General features: G+C 51.0%; 1 protein-coding gene across 1 annotated transcript in view; it reads right to left on the minus strand.

Moving 5' to 3' along the window:
* Window positions 1-4,761: 4,761 nt before the first annotated feature.
* Window positions 4,762-18,810, minus strand: part of Cd276 (CD276 molecule) — a 31,704-nt gene continuing 17,655 nt past the window's right edge. The window contains 11 exon segments of the mRNA XM_021226874.2: window positions 4,762-6,389; window positions 7,719-7,751; window positions 9,015-9,056; window positions 12,139-12,256; window positions 12,258-12,274; window positions 16,648-16,982; window positions 17,146-17,202; window positions 17,204-17,426; window positions 17,917-18,180; window positions 18,183-18,204; window positions 18,367-18,722. Coding sequence (XP_021082533.1) covers window positions 6,367-6,389; window positions 7,719-7,751; window positions 9,015-9,056; window positions 12,139-12,256; window positions 12,258-12,274; window positions 16,648-16,982; window positions 17,146-17,202; window positions 17,204-17,426; window positions 17,917-18,180; window positions 18,183-18,204; window positions 18,367-18,722 — 1,490 coding nt within the window. The 3' untranslated portion in view covers window positions 4,762-6,366.

An 18,810-nucleotide genomic window follows, 5' to 3' on the forward strand; every position in this document is an offset into this window, starting at 1 on the left:
TGATGTAAATAGGCCACACACCTGGACCTGGGAGCATGCTGACCTTGAACCATGGGCAAGTCTGGAGCCTGAAGAGGTCAGAGGCCTGCAGGAGGTTGAAGGGGTAGAAGCCAATTTCGGGAGTGAGGGATGAGGAAGAAGACAGACACTAAGCTCAGTCACTCTGGCTAGTGTGGGTTTATAGCATAGTGGGAACCCCAAGACACTCTGGGGTAGGAGTACCTCTGAGATAAGGGTCAGGAGGAGAGAGAAGGCTGTTTCCCTAAGAGTGTGGCACAGGCTCACAGACTGATGGTTGCTTACAAGAGGAAGGCAGACGGTTGCTCCCCACACTGAGTACACAGTGCTGGAAGGAGGGGGGAACCAGAATCAGCCATGTGACTGCACATCTGGAGACCCAGAGGGGTGACGAGAGAGACACAGAGGTAGAAAGTGGAAGTGGGGAGGAGGCCCCAGTTGCTATCAGAGAGCTGGCTATCACACATGGTGCCACATCCCTCTTCTCTCCAGGGCCTGACGCATGATCTGACTGGTGACAGGAACATGGGGTTTCTGCTAACTTTCTGGATCCCACAACACATTTGACCACTTCCTCTGGTCTTTCTTACTTCAGTTTTCTGAGCTTCTGGCCACTGGAAAACAAGGATCCCTTGGTCAGCTACAGTGACAACAGAGCAGCTGGCTTGCCTTGGTGCCTCCTCTCAGAGCTGTCTACTCAGGAGTCTCTCCCTCAGAGTTCTGTTTTGCATTAACTTGCAAAGTCTGGTTAGAGCCCCTGGAGAACATGCATCAGATATTCAGCAATGACCTCAACCAATTGCATCAGAACTTCTGGAGCTGGAGCCCAAACACCAGTATTATTTTAAAAACTCCCTAAGTGATTTTAATGTGCAGCCAGAGTCTCCAGGACTAAATGGGGCCCGGAGCTTTGTCACTGGGAGCATAGTGTACAGGATCAAGGAGGTTAACCTATTATGAGTGGACACAGTATGATCTCAGCCGGGGCCTCAATCTGGAAAGGACAATAATGAAGCATGTTCTGAGGAGGGCAAAGGGAAGTTGGGGGATGAGGCTATTTTGCAGCACATATACTTGGTAAAGGCAGGAGGCAAAGGTCACAGACTTTCAGTCTAAGGGTTGGGGCTTGTCTACCCCATGGAGACCTAGATGTTTCCCTGCTCCAAAAAAGGCCCTGCCTCATTAGTAATGAAATACTGCCACCAGAATCATCTGGAGCTGGTAAAGCCAAATGGCAGCTTATGAGTGTCCTAGGATTTGGTGCAGGCAGAAGATTGCACTGCCTCAAGGCATCTGGATCCAAGATGTGATGAACCTTCCATCAATTATGGTCTTGAGTTTGGCATCAGAGCTCATCCTGACATACCCAGACCACAGGTCTGCATCCACAGAGCCAGTGGGTGGGCTCACATATTTGCCCAGGTTCAAGGGCCCAGAAATGTACACAGCTCCCAGGGAAATGCTAAAGAATCCAGAGGGATAAGACAAAGAGGTAGCCACAAGTCCTGGTCACTGCTGGTTGGGGCTCCATCCCTTAGTGGCACATGGATTCTCAGCACTGTTCCTGCCCTTTCTAGGATCTATTTTGCTATCGACCCTGTAATCTCTTCTTGCATGGGCCCAGCCAAAAAGGCCACTCAAACAGCTAGCAACTCCACCAGCATTCCAAATGAATTCAGAGAGCTAGGGGTGTGTCTCAATTGACAGAATGTTTGTGTAGCATGCACGGAGCCCTGGGTTCTCGTCCCATACTGTATAAAGTAATAGTGCATGCTGTAATGCCAGCGCTTGGAGGGTAGAGGCAAGATCAGAAGTTTGAGGTCATCCTTGGCTATATAGTGAACTTGAGGCCTGCTAGGATACAAAATATTCTGACCCTGCAACACTAATAAAATAGAAGGTGCCTTGAAATACCACTTGCAGAACCTCATAGTATGTAAGCCTGTATTAGTTGTGTCCAAAGCACAGGAACTGACAAGATGCTTCTAGAACAGGCACTATGAGCTACTACCTCTCCACTTACAAGGAATGAAGGAAGTCTTTGATAGAAGTTAGATACAAAATAGCATCACTGTAATGTTCAGCTACTAAGTTCAAGAAGCAGGGCTAATCCACCCAGAAAGCAGCCAGATGGTATTCCTAGGTGGGGCTGTTGCCTGCGGAAGGACATAAGGAAACTTTGTGGGGTTCCAACATTGTTCTAGATCTTGATCAAAGTAACAATGACACTTGTGTAAAAATTCATGAACCCATATACTGAGTAGTAGCAAAAGTTAGATGTGTCCAGTATCAGTGGAAAGAGTAAAGAGGCAGAAGGAAAAGACTTGAGAAATGATAAAGAAAGTCAGACAATGTTGCAGAGTAATGTTCTCGGATGTATGCCATGATTCTTATAACTACATCACCTGGAGAAAAGGCTGGAGGAAAAGCAAACCATTTGTCCGAGTGGAGAAGGACGGTGGGAGAACAGCCCGGTTCTCCACCTCTGCATTTGCATTTGCGCCTACCCGCACTCTAGCGCCCCTACCGGCTACCCAGCCTGGCTCCTGCTTCTCTAGAATCCCTTGAGGAGTTTTGGCGTCTCAGGACAACATTGGTTTCATGGTAGCAGCTTAAGATTTGGCTTCACTGACTGGGGAGATAGCCCAGTGGGTAGAGTGTCATACAACAGTAAAGACCAGAGTCCAGATCCCTAGAACCCTTGCAAAAGGTGACTTGCCTATAGTCTCCGTGGGGCAAACGTCCTAGAAAGACCAGCTGAAAAGCTGAGTCTTCTCCAGCATGACCCAGCCTCAGTATATAAGGTGGAGAGTGATGAAGGAGGATAGCCTCCACATGTGAGTGCACACAGGTGTAAACATGCATACACACCCGAGACAAGCTTTGCATCTGGAGCTCTAGAAATTGCTCAGCTCTTAATGATCCAGGGTCTCTGCTCATGGGCTCCCAGGTTCCCATTCAGTATCCACATCCTGGAACTGAACAAGGCCAGGTGCTGCTCTGGGAACAGCCCACCCCCACCCCCAGCCATCATTCAACTCTACATGCAGGCAGAACCATCTGTAACAAGCCCTCAGGAGGGACGGGGCCATAGCCACACCTCTCTGACTCTTCTTGTTCCCTCCCCATGAGTGACTGAGTGGCCAGATCCACTAATTGGTCTTCACGGGCCAGGTTACAAATGGTGCTAGGGGCGAATTCCGGTCACACCTCCAACCAGGCAAATGAACCCTTGCTCTGTCCTCTCTTTAATATGAATGTGACACCTGCAGGCTACAGCTTGTCGCACTGTGAGAATTATTTCTCCATTAAAATGCAGGAATTGGAGCTTTGCCCAGGAAGGGCAGCTAAAAATACTGCTCTCCAAGGCACTTGTCATCAGGGAACTAGGTGGCCACTTTCCTCACCCTTCAGGCTTCCAGGCCAGTCCCACACCCTCCGGGTCTCTTCTCTACACTAGATATGGTCATGTCTGATCCTCACCTCAGCCTGACAGGAAGAACAGACACCAGTCATCTCTCTTATGCAGATGGGAAAACAGGTGCAGACTGATGGCCCAGGGTCACTGCACATCCGACAAAGTCAACCATAGTGGCACTGACTGCAGGGCAGAAAAGCCTCAGCCCTCACAGCTGCCCAGCATGTTTTCTCTATCCATCTTGTCTGAGCCTTGCAACAAAGCTCTGGAACTGTTGTCCAGCCCTGGGTGGGGCCTGACGGCCAGAGAGGGGAACGGAATGCACAAGGGTCGGGGGAGACAGGGATTTTAGATTCCAAAACCCACCCAGAGCACCAAGTGTAAGGCATCATACAAGGCAAATCTTTTTGTTACTGGGATCTTCAATTTTATAACAGACCCTCTAGTTTGGGTTGTTATTGTCTCGAGGCAGGATAGCACGTAGCCCAGGCTGGTCTCAAACTCACTATGTAGGTCAGATGACCTTGAACTCTGATCTTCCTGCTTCCAACTTCTGAATGCTAAGAATATAAATGTGCACCATCATGTTCCATTTACACGGTGCTAGGATCAAGACCAGAGCTTTGTACCCGTTAGACAAGCTCTCTGTCAACTGAGCTACATCTCTGGTCCCGAATCATCCAGTTTGTAAAGTATGTCACATGCTTTTCAAACAGGACTCTTCACCCCTATTCAATAAAGAAACCAGCAGTGTTCTCAGGTATGAGGGATATGGTCATGTTAGTTGCAGAGCAAGAGTGAAAGCTCAGTCACTGGAGCTCCACTGCAGTCCAGCCTCCTGTCCACGGACTTGGGATGCTGTGACAAAGCTTAGTGCCTAAGCCATTTCCCAAGGAAACAGGACACAGGAATTTTGCATGCTCCCCTATCCTGGTACTCTGGAAATCTGTTTGTCATCCAAGTGCACTATCCTCTCAGACTTCCTAAGTGGAAGGCCTCCAGAAGTGCACCCAAAGGCCAATGTCCTGCTCAGCGTCACAAAGCCAAGCCAGGTCCCAGGCTAGTTCCCATTCCACTGGGTCAGCCAGGAACAGTGTGCACATTGATTCCTCTAGTATCTGCTTCCTCCTGCCTGTCTGCCTGTTTGGGTTTGTTTGTTTTTCTCCTCAGCTTGACAGAAGCGTGAGAAGAGGGAACCACAGTGGAGAAGATGTTTTCACGGTGAAGCAGGTACCCTACTCCAGCCTGAAACGCCCAGGACAGATTCCTTCCTTCTAGCACCAAGTCATCCCCCTGTTTCACAGACACCACAAGCAGGAAACCACTGAAAGACAAAGGCATTTATTTCTCCCCAAATATACCCAGTTTACAGAGTCCCGTGTTTACTTTTTTGTTTAGTTTTTGTTTTACCTTTTAAGATGGTTTCTCCGTGTTGCCCCAGTTGTACGGAGACTCACTCTGTAGACCAAACTAGCCTCGAACTCAGAGATCCTCCTGCCTTTGCCTCCGGAGTGCTAGGATTAAAGGTGTGCACCACCACACCTGGCCAGAGTCCATGTTTAAATTATCCTCACATGCTCTAGTACTGGGGTGGGAGAGATGCCTGCAGGGGACATCAGAAGTTCTGCTCTGCCAGCAGCCAGCGCTGTCAGAGACAAACCAGGTACAAGCCCCAGCTTCAGAATAGCACCGTGGTAAGGAGGAGCCCTTTCTTGTCCTCAGGCCCTCCAGGCCTGGCTTTGGCCTGCCCCAGGCTCCAACTGTTGAGGAGATCCCAGTATGACATAGGCTGCTGTCCCCATCCAGGTCTGCATGGCTGTGGCCACTTGCCTTCCAGTCCACATCTAGAAAGATTCTAGGAAACACCCCGTTCTCCATGTATGGTAAAGGTCTGTGCTTTCTTCAGGTTTCTTCTCCTACCCCATGCCAGGGCTAGTGTGGGCTGAGGATGAGGTATCCAGAAACTGTGGGCGCAGATGGCAAGGCCATTTCCCAGCTGGAAGGTGGGGTCAAAAAGGAAGGGACTCCACCTCGGCATCCAGCACAGTGCTGACCCCTGTGATTGCTCTACAGACTACAAATGTTAGTTTGCTAAGAAAGTAAAAGTAACAAAGAGTCCAAACATGGGAAAGCACAGGATGAAGGCTGACTCCTGAGGGGCCCTGAGAACCAGGGAAACTAGTACCTGCTTCTTGTGGGGAGAATGGGCACAGCCCAGGGCAGCCATAGGAGATCATGCAAGACAAGTCTGCACCTGTTCCAGCACGTGCAGCTGCCGGTATCAATGTACGTGTGTGTGTGTGTGTGTGTGTGTGTGTGTGTGTGTATGGGGAGTGTGCCCTGTCACACTTAGACAGGGAGGGAGACAATCAAAGCTGAGCCAAGGGTAGGGGAGTCAGGATGAGGACTTGGGAGATGCTGAAGAGATGGGATCCACACAAGTCAGAACAAAGGATGAGGAACGGTAACTAAGGTATATCAGGGCCATGGGAAAAACCAAGAGGCATCTTGCAGCTGGCTTCAGATAAATAAGGCAGGGTTCTTCTGAATAGTTATGTGCCTTGGTGAATAACAACAGTTACATGGGGCAGTTTGCATGTGTCCATAAAAAATAAGGCCGAAGGAAGTGTCACTGGAGAAACAAGGCCACTGGATGACTCTGGAGGAACACTGAGGTGGAGCGGTCTATGTGTCATGTCCATATAAGGCCGCAGGATGGTTCGTGTATCGTATCACTGGAAAAATAAGGCTGCAGGATGATGGGAGTTAAGTCCATGGGGAAATAAGGCTGTGGGTGGCCTATGTACCACTTCCTTTTAAGAATGGGTAGACCAGCGGAGCAGAACCCACTTGTTAAGGGTAGGGCTCACATTGAGGCTCAACACAGGCAGAGTATGGGACCCCCACCTGGGAAAGGCAGCAGCTCCCAGTCAGGCTATCTCTTGTCCATCATCTGCATTTCATGGTAGGATGAAAGGAAAAGGGGAAAATGCATTAGAAGCTGGAAATTCCACTCCTGGGAAAACATCTGAAGTCACATATCCAGGTGGGAGTATGCACCCCTAGACACTATCCTGTAGGCTTGAATGTGCACAGGACAGGTAGGATACGGAGTGTGTCTTCTCACACTGCTAAACTGGAGGCCAGTGTGCACACAGGAGCCAGGTGGACGAGTCACCCCACACACTCCCTCTGACTGGCCTGCTTGGTCCATCTGACTCACCCTTCAAGGCCTGGCCCAAGTCCCTCCTCTGGCCGGATGCCTCTTCCCATCCTAATGACCTGGAGAGTAATGTTCAGGGAACCTTCTCGCTCTGACTTTGCCTCCCTGTTGAAGAACATCCAAATCTGACACCCCTGGCCCTGCTCCACATCTCTGCTTGCACCAGCAGTTTAAAAGGCCTTGGACACATGTGGTCCCGCTCTTCTCCCTTCCTTTGGGTTCTGCCTGTGTCCTCGGGAAAGGAGCTGTCATATCCTGCCTCTGCAGGCATCCATCTTGGACACAGACCAGGGCCAGGCTACCTCACTGGGGAGCAGGGAAGCCCATTGCTTCACCTACGGGGCTACTCTGGAAAGCAACTCTCTTCAGACACAGCTGACCTTCTCATCAGCAGGGCTTCAGTCTTCTGAGCTCACTGCTTCCTGATGACAGGGAGGAGACCTCTCACTTTCTATGCTTCCTAATAAGCCTGCGGATGAGTAATAAAGACTGCTGTACTGACTAGCCACCTCCTATGCACCCGAAACGTGACTGCCCAGATGAAAGCTACATTTCTAGCCTCACCTGAGAAAAAGGTCACATGACTAGGTTCTGCCCAATGGGATGTATCTAAAGTGACAGGAGCTATTTTTGGCCGAGCCCTAGAAAGATGTTCCCTGCCCTCCTTCTCATCCCTTGCCTCTGGAGGGGGCATGGCAGCCACAGCAACCCCTTGGATCCAGGGACGGAAGCTTCATATTGCAGGGGACAGAATCCTGGCCCCAGGCCCCAGGCTACCTGCAGCTTTCAGACTATCAGACAGGAGAAACAGAAATGCCCAGTGCAGGTTAGCCTGTGTCAGACATCCGGAGTCCTATTGGAGCAGCTGGGGCCTGGGTGGCTCCACCCTCCACCACCTCACCAGGAGGTGAGCGGATTCTGCTGTTCTGGGGAGGAAGCACAGGTCCGTAGCAGAAGGGTGATGAAGGCTGCCATAGTCTCCAGTCTCCTACACAAACACACACACACACACACACACACACACACACACACATTTCATTTCAGGCAATACGTCTTTACCTTCGTTTTCAGAGTACTTCAGAGGCCGCAGAGCTGAAAAAAAGGAAGGAGCACGTGATAAGAGAAGAACCCTAGGGGGCAAGCAGAGGAAGAAGGAAGGGTGAGGATGCAGAAGGGGTGGGCAGGGATGGGCAGGCTGGGGGCGCCATCACCATGCCTGGGGAGGAGCCCTGGAGAGTTATCCCAAGCCTCATTCACAAGTCCCACCTCTAGCATCTCTGAATAAGTCCCATGCATCCTCCCTCTCTGAATTTCAGTTTCCTACTACTACAGAATGGGGACAAGCACCTGTCCCCGGACAAGCTGGGCATGGCAACACACAGTGCCCTGACCATAATGAGGTGAAACAAGGATCAAGGGAGGCCCAGGGTCACGTGACCTGGAGACCAACTCTCGAGCCCATCTTCTCTCCCTCCCTCCCCACCCCTGCTAACATCTGCCCCTGAGCATGAGAAATGAGGCCCGATCCCAGGCCCATCTCCATGCCGGCCATACAGGCACCAACAGGTGGAGAAGTAATTGGTGGGATTTATAGCAGTCCCCAGGCATCACTCCTGCCCGTCCTTCTATGGGGGCAGGGAGGGAGCTGGTGTCAACCAGAATAGTCCAAGATGGCTCATGGGAAACCTGCCTTCCTCAACCGCATCACTCCTGATCCTGCAGCAGTGGGGCACCAGGACCTCAGCACCCATCCTAAGACCAGATTATAGCCCCAGACCTTCTGCAAAGCACCAGCTGGCTGGCTCCTCTAGGCTCTGAAGAAAGCTTCAGAACAGTTCTCAGGTGCTTTTAGAACAGGGCCAAGATGGCATTTTACAGGTGAGACACAGAAGCGCAGAGGAGCAAAGCCTCTAAGAAGAGGACTGTCTACAGCTGTTTTACTTTATCACAATAGGGCACCACTGTGAGCTCTTAGCCAGACACCAGCCATGGTACTGTCTTCTGTATAGACTATCTCATTTAAGCCAACCCTGAAAAACCTAGAGACCTATTCTCATGCCTGTTTGTTTGTTTGCTTGCTTGTTTGTTTGTTTTACATATGGGGTAAACAGGCCAAAGGGACAGTTATTTGTTGAAAGCTCCTTTGTTTATAAGAGACTGCCTCTCTCCTGAAATGCTCCTCCCTGGGAAGCTCTCAGTTAGTACAGTCCTGATGGATGGGTTAGGGTGGGCAGGAGATTCCTATGGAAGTCCAGTGTTCTGCCTCTAGACCCTCCCTGGGTTGGTGGCTCCGTCAGAACCTGAAGTCCTGTCTCCTGCCCCTGATGCCTCCCCAGTTAGCAGGGCCAGACTCACCTGTCTTGGATTCTTCTCCATCCCCATCCTGGTCCTCAGCACCTGGAAGGGTGAATAACAAACTTACTCAGTGCTTTCATGCCCACACTTCCACACCTGGTGACTGAGCAAATTTGACTTCTGGTCTGAATGCTGAATTCAGGGTTGGAGCTTGAGACCAGAGCAGAGCTGAACCTGGGACATAATGGAAGGCCCAGCAGGAAGCCCAGCACTTATCTGGCCAGGGACTACTTATCTAACTTTCTACCCAGCCTATCAGCACTTCACACACACACTCACTCGCAACTGACTTCTGCACCCCACTTCTTTTATTTTTATGTGTGTGCCTATAATGTGTGTGTGGTGTATGTGTGTGTGTATGTGTGTGTGGTGTGTGTGGTGTGTATGGTGTGGGTGTGTGCATGTGTGTGTATAGCATGGGTATGTGCATGTGTGTGTGCATGGTGTGTATATGTGCATGTATGTGTTTATGGTGTGAGTATGTAGATGTCTGTGTATGGTGTGGGTATGTACATGCGTGTTTATGGTATGGTTATGTGAATGTGTGTATATGGTGTAGGTATGTGGATGTGTGTATATGGTGTGGGTATATGCATGTGTGTGTATGGTGTGGGTGTGTGCATGTGTGTGTAGTATGGGTATGTGCACATGTGTGTATGGTGTGGGTGTGTGCATGTGGGTGTGTAGTATGGGTATGTGCACACGTGTGTATGGTGTGGGTGTGTGCATGTGTGTGTAGTATGGGTATGTGCACATGTGTGTATGGTGTGGGTGTGTGCATGTGGGTGTGTAGTATGGGTATGTGCACACGTGTGTATGGTGTGGATGTGTGCATGTGTGTGTATGGTATGAGTATATGCACATGTGTGTATGGTGTGGGTGTGTGCATGTGGTGTGTGTATGGTATGGGTATATGCACACGTGTGTATGGTGTGGGTGTGTGCATGTGGGTGTGTAGTATGGGTATGTGCACACGTGTGTATGGTGTGGGTGTGTGCATGTGGGTGTGTAGTATGGGTATGTGCACACATGTGTATGGTGTGGGTGTGTGCATGTGTGTGTGCATACACATGAAAGTCAGAGTTATCCTCCTCAATCTTTCCCCACCTTATTTTTGAGACAGGGTTCCTCACTGAACATGGAGCTCACTGATTCAGCTGGACTGGCTGCCTAGTGAATGTCAGGGATTCCTCCGTCCCTCTAACCCTGTGTTACAAAAGCAAGCTGCCATGCCAGGTTTCTGTGGGTGCTGGGGACCCAGACTCTAGTCCTCATGCTTGCACAGCGGGCACTTTCCTGACAGTCACCTCCCCAGTCCCTCTGTACTGCACTTCTGTCTGTCCACCCGCCCTCTACCAGCCACCCACAGCCCACTTAGCCATCTAAGCACAAGCATCCCTAACCCACAGTTGATCAAACTCCCCTCACTTCTTCCTCATACCCAGTCACCTTCCGGCCGCTACTGCCTGTCTGCTCTCATACCTCTGTCTACTCGTGTGCCGCCCACCAATGTCCACTCAGCCATCTACAATCACCAATTCCAGTTCACAATCCCCCTCACCCAGCAGAGAGTAGCATCATGAGGTTCTGCACACTCCACACTCTGCGGAAGACACATACGACAAACAGACTAAATGTTCACTAGGCTCTAACCTTTGTCTCTCTCACAGACATACTCACAAGACTCACACATTCAGTTTCACCTTGTTTCCACAGACACACTCATCCCTCGTCACACCGCAACTTTACGCACCACCACCTTCATGACCCATTACTCTTGTTTACAGCCATGTGCTATGCTCATTTTATACAGATTCACAGAGGACAACCAGCCACGAGGTCTCAGGCTAGGGCCTTTGTGTACCCCTTCCCATTCATACCATCACAGACATGGCAACTAGTATGTTTGAATGTCTGTTCCCTCCTAAAGGACACTGACATTAGCTGTCATCAAATAGTACCAAGGGGTGGGACTTCTGGGCCAGAGAGGTGGCTCAGTAGTTAAGAGCATTGTCTGCTCTTGCAGAGAACAAGATTTTGTTCTTAGCACCCGCATGGCAGCTACCAATCAATAATCTATAACCTCGCCGGGCAGTGGTGGTGCATGCCTTTAATCCCAGCACTCGGGAGGCAGAGACAGGCAGATCTCTGTGAGTTCAAGGCCAGTATATAGAGGAGTACCAGGACAGGCTCCAAAGCTACACTGAGAAAACCTGTCTCTAAAAACCAAAATAAGCCAGGCGTTGGTGGCACATGCCTTTAATCCCAGCACTCGGGAGGCAGAGGCAGGCGGATCTCTGTGAGTTTGAGGCCGGGCTGGACCGACAGCCTCCAAAACAATACAGAGAAACCCTGTCTCGTAAAACCAAAATAAATAAATAATAATAATAATAATCTATAACCTCAGTTTCAGGCATATATGCAGGCAAAAATGCCCATACACAAAAACTTTACATCTTAGTTTTAAATTACTTTTTTTAAAGAGGTGACGTTTCTAAGGGATGGTTAGGCTCTGACAGCTCTGCCCTGCACTGGCACTGTGACCTTTGCCCTCTCACTTTCCACCATCTAAAGATCAGCAAGGCCTCACCAGATGCCAGTGCCCAGATACGCTATTGACTTATTTACTTTGTGCCTGTCTGAATGTGTGGTATTTGTGCATGCCTGTTTCATGTGTGTGGTGTGTGGGCGCACATGTGGGCACACATGTATGTGGAGGCCCAAGGCTGATATCAGGAGTCTTCCTTGATCATTCTCCATGTTATTAGGGCAGGGTCTCTCAATCCAGATCTCACTGATATAGCTAGTCTAGCTGATCAGTTTGATCCTGAGAAGCCCTATCTCCTCCTAAGAGCTGGGATTACAGACAAGCTGCCATGCCCACTAGACATTTATATGGGTGCTAGGGCTCCAAATTCCAGCCTTCATTCATCTATGACAAATGATTTCTCTGTTCTCCCTGCTGCCTGGATATGGTACTCCCAGCTTGAGAAACACAATCCAGTACATTTCTGTTCTTTACTCCATCCTGTCTTGGGTGTTCTCTTACAGCTGCACCCAATCAACTAAAACAGTGACATGCTCCCCAAGACATGTGTGCAGGAGCATGCACACACTCACGCACCTTCATTCTCCTCCTCACAGCTCTGCTTGATCTTCCTCCAGCACACGAAGGCCAGGGCCACCAGCAGTACCACAAGACAGACAGAGAGCCCCACGGTCACCCACAGAGCCTCAGGGGGGGAATGTCACAGGCTGCCCTGAAAGAAGACAGAAGAGTGAGGCCATCTGGTCCTGAGGTGTGAACCGGGCCTCCTCGTCTCACTGTGCTGATGAAGCTCACTCAGGCTCCCTCGGCCATAGTGCTATTTATCCTACCAAACCTTGCCACTGTGGCTGTGGGTGACGGAAGCATGCCTCAGAAAGGGGGCAGGTAGAGCCGGGCGGTGGTGGCCCACGCCTTTAATCCCAGCACTTGGGAGGCAGAGGCAGGCAGATCTCTGTGAGTTCGAGGCCGGGCTGGACCGATAGCCTCCAAAACAATACAGAGAAACCCTGTCTCGTAAAAACCAAAAAAAAAAAAAAAAAAAAGAAAGGGGGCAGGTAGAGCTAAGAGTCCTGAGGATGACTAACAACCATGGATAGGGCCCCACTGACCGAGGGTAGTCTGTCTTCTAAGACTCGTTCAAGGGACTCTAAGCAGACCTGGCTTCCAGTCACCCCACTTTTCTGTCTAAAGTCACCCCAGGAAGCTCCATGTCATCCATTCTCTACAGAGACACTGACTCCTTTCAGCCTCTGCCTAGTCCCTGTCATCTTCCCTTCCCAGCGGGGCTCCAAATTCTCCGCCCGGCCTTCAAGCCACTCCTTCAGAGGCCTCCCCGATGGCTGCAGCCCCGCCTGCTTTCATGGTCCTCAGGGTCAGACACTAGCCAGCTCCAGCACATGAGCCAGACTGTGGCCTGTCTTTGACAATCCATGGGCTAGTATCAGCTTTTACTTTTGTAAAGAGCTACGAAAAGCAAGGAGAAAGAAAAGCTACCTCGCTCTGGAGATGTAACTTGGCAGATTGCTTGCCTAGAATACATGAAGCCTGGGGTTCAGTTCCCAGTAAGATATGAACTGGGCGTGGTTTCCCAGGCGACCTGTGATCCCAGAACTAAGGAGGCAGAGATGGGAGAATAAGAAACTCAAGGTCATCCTCATTACATATTGAGTTCAAGGTCAACTGAGACAATGAGATCCTGCCATTAATAGACAGACTAATAAACAAATAGAATCGGCAGCGGAAGGACAGCACACAGCCCACAAAGTGTGCATTCTCTGTCTCTTTACAGAAAGTGTGCCTCATTCTAAACACAGAGGAGGGCTTGGAGTGAAAGTCTACGTCACTCAAGGATCTGTGCAGATCTGGGGGAGCCTCACCAAGGCAGTATCTGCGTGCAGCCCTGAGGCCGCCCATTACAATACCCCGTGTCAAGAAAAGGAGTGGAGGCTGAGGAGATTGAGGCAGGGTTGAGGCCAGCAGCTGTTCTGAGCACATCCCCACACGACTCCAGCATAGCTACCACCCGAGTGGTATCTCAGTGGCACTGGGTATTCTGGGAGCTGGGCAGAGCCTTGGAGGGGAAAAAATGTCTAACAAAGACAGCTGGTTCCTTTTGTTCTCCAGGGACAGCATGCAGCCAGGGTACCAGTGGCCTCTGTGGAGTATGCAGGCAGCAGGGCCCTGCACCCTGCACCTGCAGAGGCCCAGGCCCAGGGGAACTGTGGTAAGTCCTTGCCACAGGCATGCTTTCCATAGGTAGGGGTCAGGGTGGGGCACACTGCTGCTCTGGACCCTGGGGTCTGAAGAAGCCATCGTCCGGGAGAGCAGGAACAGGAGCAGAAGGCCACAGCTAAGGCAGACGGCTAGAAGGCAGGCCAGTCTGGAGCACTTGTGAAAGATCTCTGGAGATCTCAAGATAGGGTTCCTACAGCAGTGGACAGGGCAGAGCAGCAGAACAACTTCGCCCCTCCCTGAAGAGCTGCAGGCAGCTAATGTTTGCTAGGAGAGGGAGAGACATTTTCTTCAGTGATATAGCCACTTGGTAGAGCGCCCAAGCTCCTACAACCAACCCCTCACTCCTGTAAGCAATCCTAACAAAAGTCATTGTGTCACACACACAAAATGGACATTAAAATGGGAGGGGGACACCAAGATGGTTCAGCTGGTGAAAGAGTCCGCTGTGAATGCCTGATGGCATGAATTCTAGGCCCAGAAGCCATGGTGGAAGGAGAGAACCAATTTCCGAAAGTTGTCCTCTGACCTTTACACGTGCACACACACACTAAGATTTTAAAATAATGAAAACAGGAGGGGACTAGTTGGGCAGAGGAAGGGAATCATCAGGAATGAACGGGGGACATGAAATGGTACTAGGGGTGAATAACAGGCATTATATGCATGTATGAAATATAACGAATCTCTCCAATATGTAATTAGTATAAACTAATCACTCAAAGGGAGACTCTCCCTGTGTTCATCCCTAAAGTGCCTGAAACTTGGTCAGACTTCTTTCATTCCTCTAGCCAAGGACACAGTCAGCTGGGGCTCAGACCTATATCTCCAGTGTGTGCTCCAGAAAGCCCTCTCCAGAGAGGCCTGGCACAGCACATCAGTGTGGAGAGAGCAGCTACAGGACTGAGCATCGAAATCCCAGAATGCTGTACAAGACAGAGCGGCCCGGAGCAAAATGCAGGCCAAGGGCTCCAAGGTAAGCCAGCTCTGCTCTACCGGAAGCTGGAGGCCAGCCACGGGGAGGAGGGGAAAGTGGGCTAAGAGGCCAATGCTGGATTCAGATCCTGGGTCATCTGCTTGCTACAGAAGGTGGGAACCAGGATCCCAAGTGGTCCTCGGGTAGAGTTTAGAGAGGCTGGGAACCCTCCGAGCTATGGGCAAACCATTGCCTTTATCATTTGTCCAGTTTTCAAAGTGGGGTCTGGCCCCCAACATGTTTGGAGCTACTGTGTCAGTCTGTGCTCTTGGGAGAGTCCCTTTTCACTGGGCCTCAGTGTCTTCCATGAATTGTGCTTGGTAGCACTAGCCCAAATGGCATCCTTTCAGTGGCAGCTACTGAGGTATAAAGAATGTTCCCTGAAGTGGGGCAAATGCTCTCTCCACATACAAACCCTTGCTTCACAGCATCAGACTACAGCCAGCCCAGCCCACCTGGTGCAAGTCAGCCATGAGTCTTCTGTCCTTCCTGACAAAACCTTCACATGTCTGTGCATCTTATTCCATATTTCTTGTGAACAAACTACTTTGCCTTTTTTTTTTTTTTTGGTTTTTACAAGATAGGGTTTCTCTGTATTGTTTTGGAGGCAGTCGGTCCAGTCCAGCCTCGAACTCACAGAGATCCGCCTGCCTCTGCCTCCCGAGTGCTGGGATTAAAGGCGTGCGCCACCACTGCCCGGCTACTTTGCCTTTTTTAAAAGGATGTATTGTGCATGTGTTCATGCACATGAAGATACTCACAGAGGCATCAGATCACTGGGAGTTCTAGGCATTGGCGAGCCTCCTAGGTGCTGGGTGGTTGGGGGACTAGTTGGGCAGAAGAAGGGAATGCTAGGATGTAAAGTCTGGTCTTCATGATAGAGCAGCAAGTGTTCTTGATCACTGACCCATCTCCCCAGCCCCAGTGAACCATATTTTTCCCTATGGTGTTCTCTACAAGATCAAGGTGTTACTCAGAACAGGACAGAGTGCAGGAAGTGACTCCCTTAACTGATGCACAGGCAGGTTCTCTGTTTACACAGACACCAGCAACCATTGATAGTAAAGAGCTGGGTGAACTGGGGGTGTCGGGCAGAAGTTGTGGGAAGAGAAAAGACAAGGACCAGTGATGGACAACCTGCTTTCCCGATCTCAGAGATGTAGGAGGTCCCTGGGAAAGTTTACAGGGTCCAGAGGTAGGGCTAGGGAGCTAGACCTAGCACACAGGGCTACCAAAGGACCGAACTGAGACATGTCAGGGACAAACATAGAGGGTGACTGTCTATCCTGGCAGGAAGGTGAGCCTGAACCCTCTTTACACCCTCAAGCACTGAGGGTGGCTACCTGAACTGGTGCTGGCCTGGAAACAAGAGATTGACTTCCCCAATACTAGAGGCTCGATCTAGCATTTGGCCACATGGGGGCAGTAGAGACAACTCTGGCTATCCAACCGAAGCTCTCTAGTCTTGCAAGAAGGGCTGCCCTTGACCCAGGAGAGCCGTCTCCCGGGACTTCACAGTTGCAATTCCTTCACACCAAAAGAAGTGTGCACTAGGAAGCACACCCTCATTCACCATGTCTCTAAACAAGCCTTGTGGCTGCCCCAGAATTCTACCCTCCCCTCTAGATTCCAGGCAGGTTCTCTGTGGCCTGTGTCAGACAGAGGCGGCATACGTGCTGTGGAAAGCACGCTCAGGACAGCAAACGTCACAAATGACTTCATCGGCTCAAGAAAACAAGTGACTACTCACTGGGGAGGTCTTGGGGTGCTTGAATTCTACATGAAAGTGAGTATTTTTATATTGATATTCCAGTTTAGGGCCTAGAGAAGAGCTAGCTGCTCCCTCAGTCCTTCCTCAGCTAACCTGATCCCCTTACCTGTGATGGTGACTGAGCCGTGAGCATCTTGCTGCAACACTGGGTTGCGTACCAGGCAGCTATAGATGCCATTAGCACCCAGCGCCACCCTCAGCACGCTGTGAACATCAAACAAGCCCCGCTCGTTGGCCATCTGGGATGTGGTCACATTGTCAGTCAAGGGCAGTCCCTGCCCATCCTTCCAAAACACCTCAGCCTCGGGATAGCCCTGGTAGCTGGAGCACGTGATGGTCACTATGGCCCCGGGATGCAGGTCTTTGTTGGGCTCCAGGGTCATGCTGGGCTTCGAGTAGGGAGCTGGAGGGTGGCAGAGGGCAGAGATCAATGACAGTCAGCTCAAGAGATACCGTGGAGAAAAGGACACACGGGGCTGTTAGTTAGGAATCAGCTCTGGGGCTTTCTTTGATGGTGGGATCAGCAGTGGGCAGTGGGTGGGCGAGCTGTATGCAGACTGGGTAAGGAGTGGAAAACGCTTCCTCCCAGTAAGTGAGCTGACACCTGCTAAAGTCCCGGATGCTCACAAGGCCGGTGAAGGTGCCCTCATCAGCTACACACCAAGAACACACTGCCCCATGCCAGCAGCTCAGGGAAGCGCTCTGCACTGCTGGGGTACGCCCTGCCCTGATCCTGGCCTTTGAGGAAGCTGCACGCCAGTTATTTGCTCTCTGCCGGTTGCCAGGTTAACTGTGCCAGGCTGGAGCCAGGCTCAGGGGAAAAAGGAACAGCATAGGGTGGCAGCCGGGCCACCATGACATCTTCAGAGACCAGGACATCCATGGGACAAAGCAGTGAGGAAGGACAGAAGGACGGGGTCTCCAGCTGATCCACAGCCTCTTCTACCATCAACACCCAGGCTTTACTCCTCCTGATTCTCTCTAGACAGAGAGTCTCATATTTGATCTTCACAGCAGACCCGCTTTGTCTGACAAAGAGCCATCCATGGGATTCAGACTTGGGGTGATGGGGTTGTCAAGGGCAACCCCTTCCCCGGGAGAGTTCCTTTGGCTCTCCTGTCCTGTGCCTTTCTGCTGACCCAGATGCGTCTCCATCCCTCCTGGAAACTTCTACAGCCTTAGGGTCTGGAGGGTCAAGAAAGCTTTTGATCAGTGACTCCACGCTCCTTGGAGTCCCCTGTCCCAACATTCACCTGTCATTATCAGGTATCTCCATTGTCTGGGAGATTGAAGATAGGGAACTAACATCCTTTAACTTCAAATGCAACTGAACTATAACCTCTCTTTAAGGTGCCATTTAAGACCAAAAAATAAAAACCCATGGGGCTTCTGTGGATTGTCCTGATGACTGAGCTATGTACATCCTACTGCAACACCAGGTTGGATAGCAGGCATCTCTAGGTGCCATTAACACCCTGGGCCACCCTAAGCATGCTGTGCCTATTAAACGAGCCCTGCTCCTTGGCCACCTAAGATGCGGTCCCATAGCCAGTCAAGGGTGATCCCTGCCAGAACACTACAGCATCAGGGCAGCCCTGGGCGCTGGAGCATGTGACCGTCACCTTGTCCCCAGGTTGTTGTTGGGCTCCAGAGTCATGCTGGACTAAGAATGCTGGAGGGTAGCAGAGGGCTGGGGTTGCCAACATCATCAGTGCAGAAGATACAGTGGAAGAAAGGATGCATGAGGCTCGCAGGAGTAGCGTCTGCGGTGAGCAGTGTGTAAGGGGCCGCATGCAGAAGAATGAGGAGTGGACGTGGAGGGCACCCCCTCTCCATGCTCACCTGCCACCTGCAGGCTAACAGCAGCGCTGTCAAAGTCCTGGATGCTCACAAAGCACGTGTAGCTGCCCTCATCGGTCACTCGGACGCGCTGCAGCCGCAAGGACGCATTGCCCTGCACCAACAAGTCAGGGAAGAGTGCTGTGCGGTTGGCATAGGCACTGCCTTGGTCCCGGCCCTCAGTAAAGCTGTGCACCAGCTGTTTGGTGTCTGTCAGCTGCCAGATGAGGTTGAGCTGTGCCAGACTGAAGCCAGGCTCCGGAGAAAAGGAGCAATGTAGGGTGGCGTCAGTGTCCACCAAGGCCACCACGGGGTCTTCAGAGACTTGGACCTCCACAGCTCCTGGGGGTGAGGAGAAGGGGGCATTGCAATTAGGAAAGGTAAGGTTTTCAGGGTCTCTCTCCTTCCCCAGCTATCTCTAGACTTTGCA

Source organism: Mesocricetus auratus, unplaced genomic scaffold (assembly GCF_017639785.1).
Source record: "Mesocricetus auratus isolate SY011 unplaced genomic scaffold, BCM_Maur_2.0 Super-Scaffold_100022, whole genome shotgun sequence".
NCBI lineage: Eukaryota > Metazoa > Chordata > Mammalia > Rodentia > Cricetidae > Mesocricetus > Mesocricetus auratus.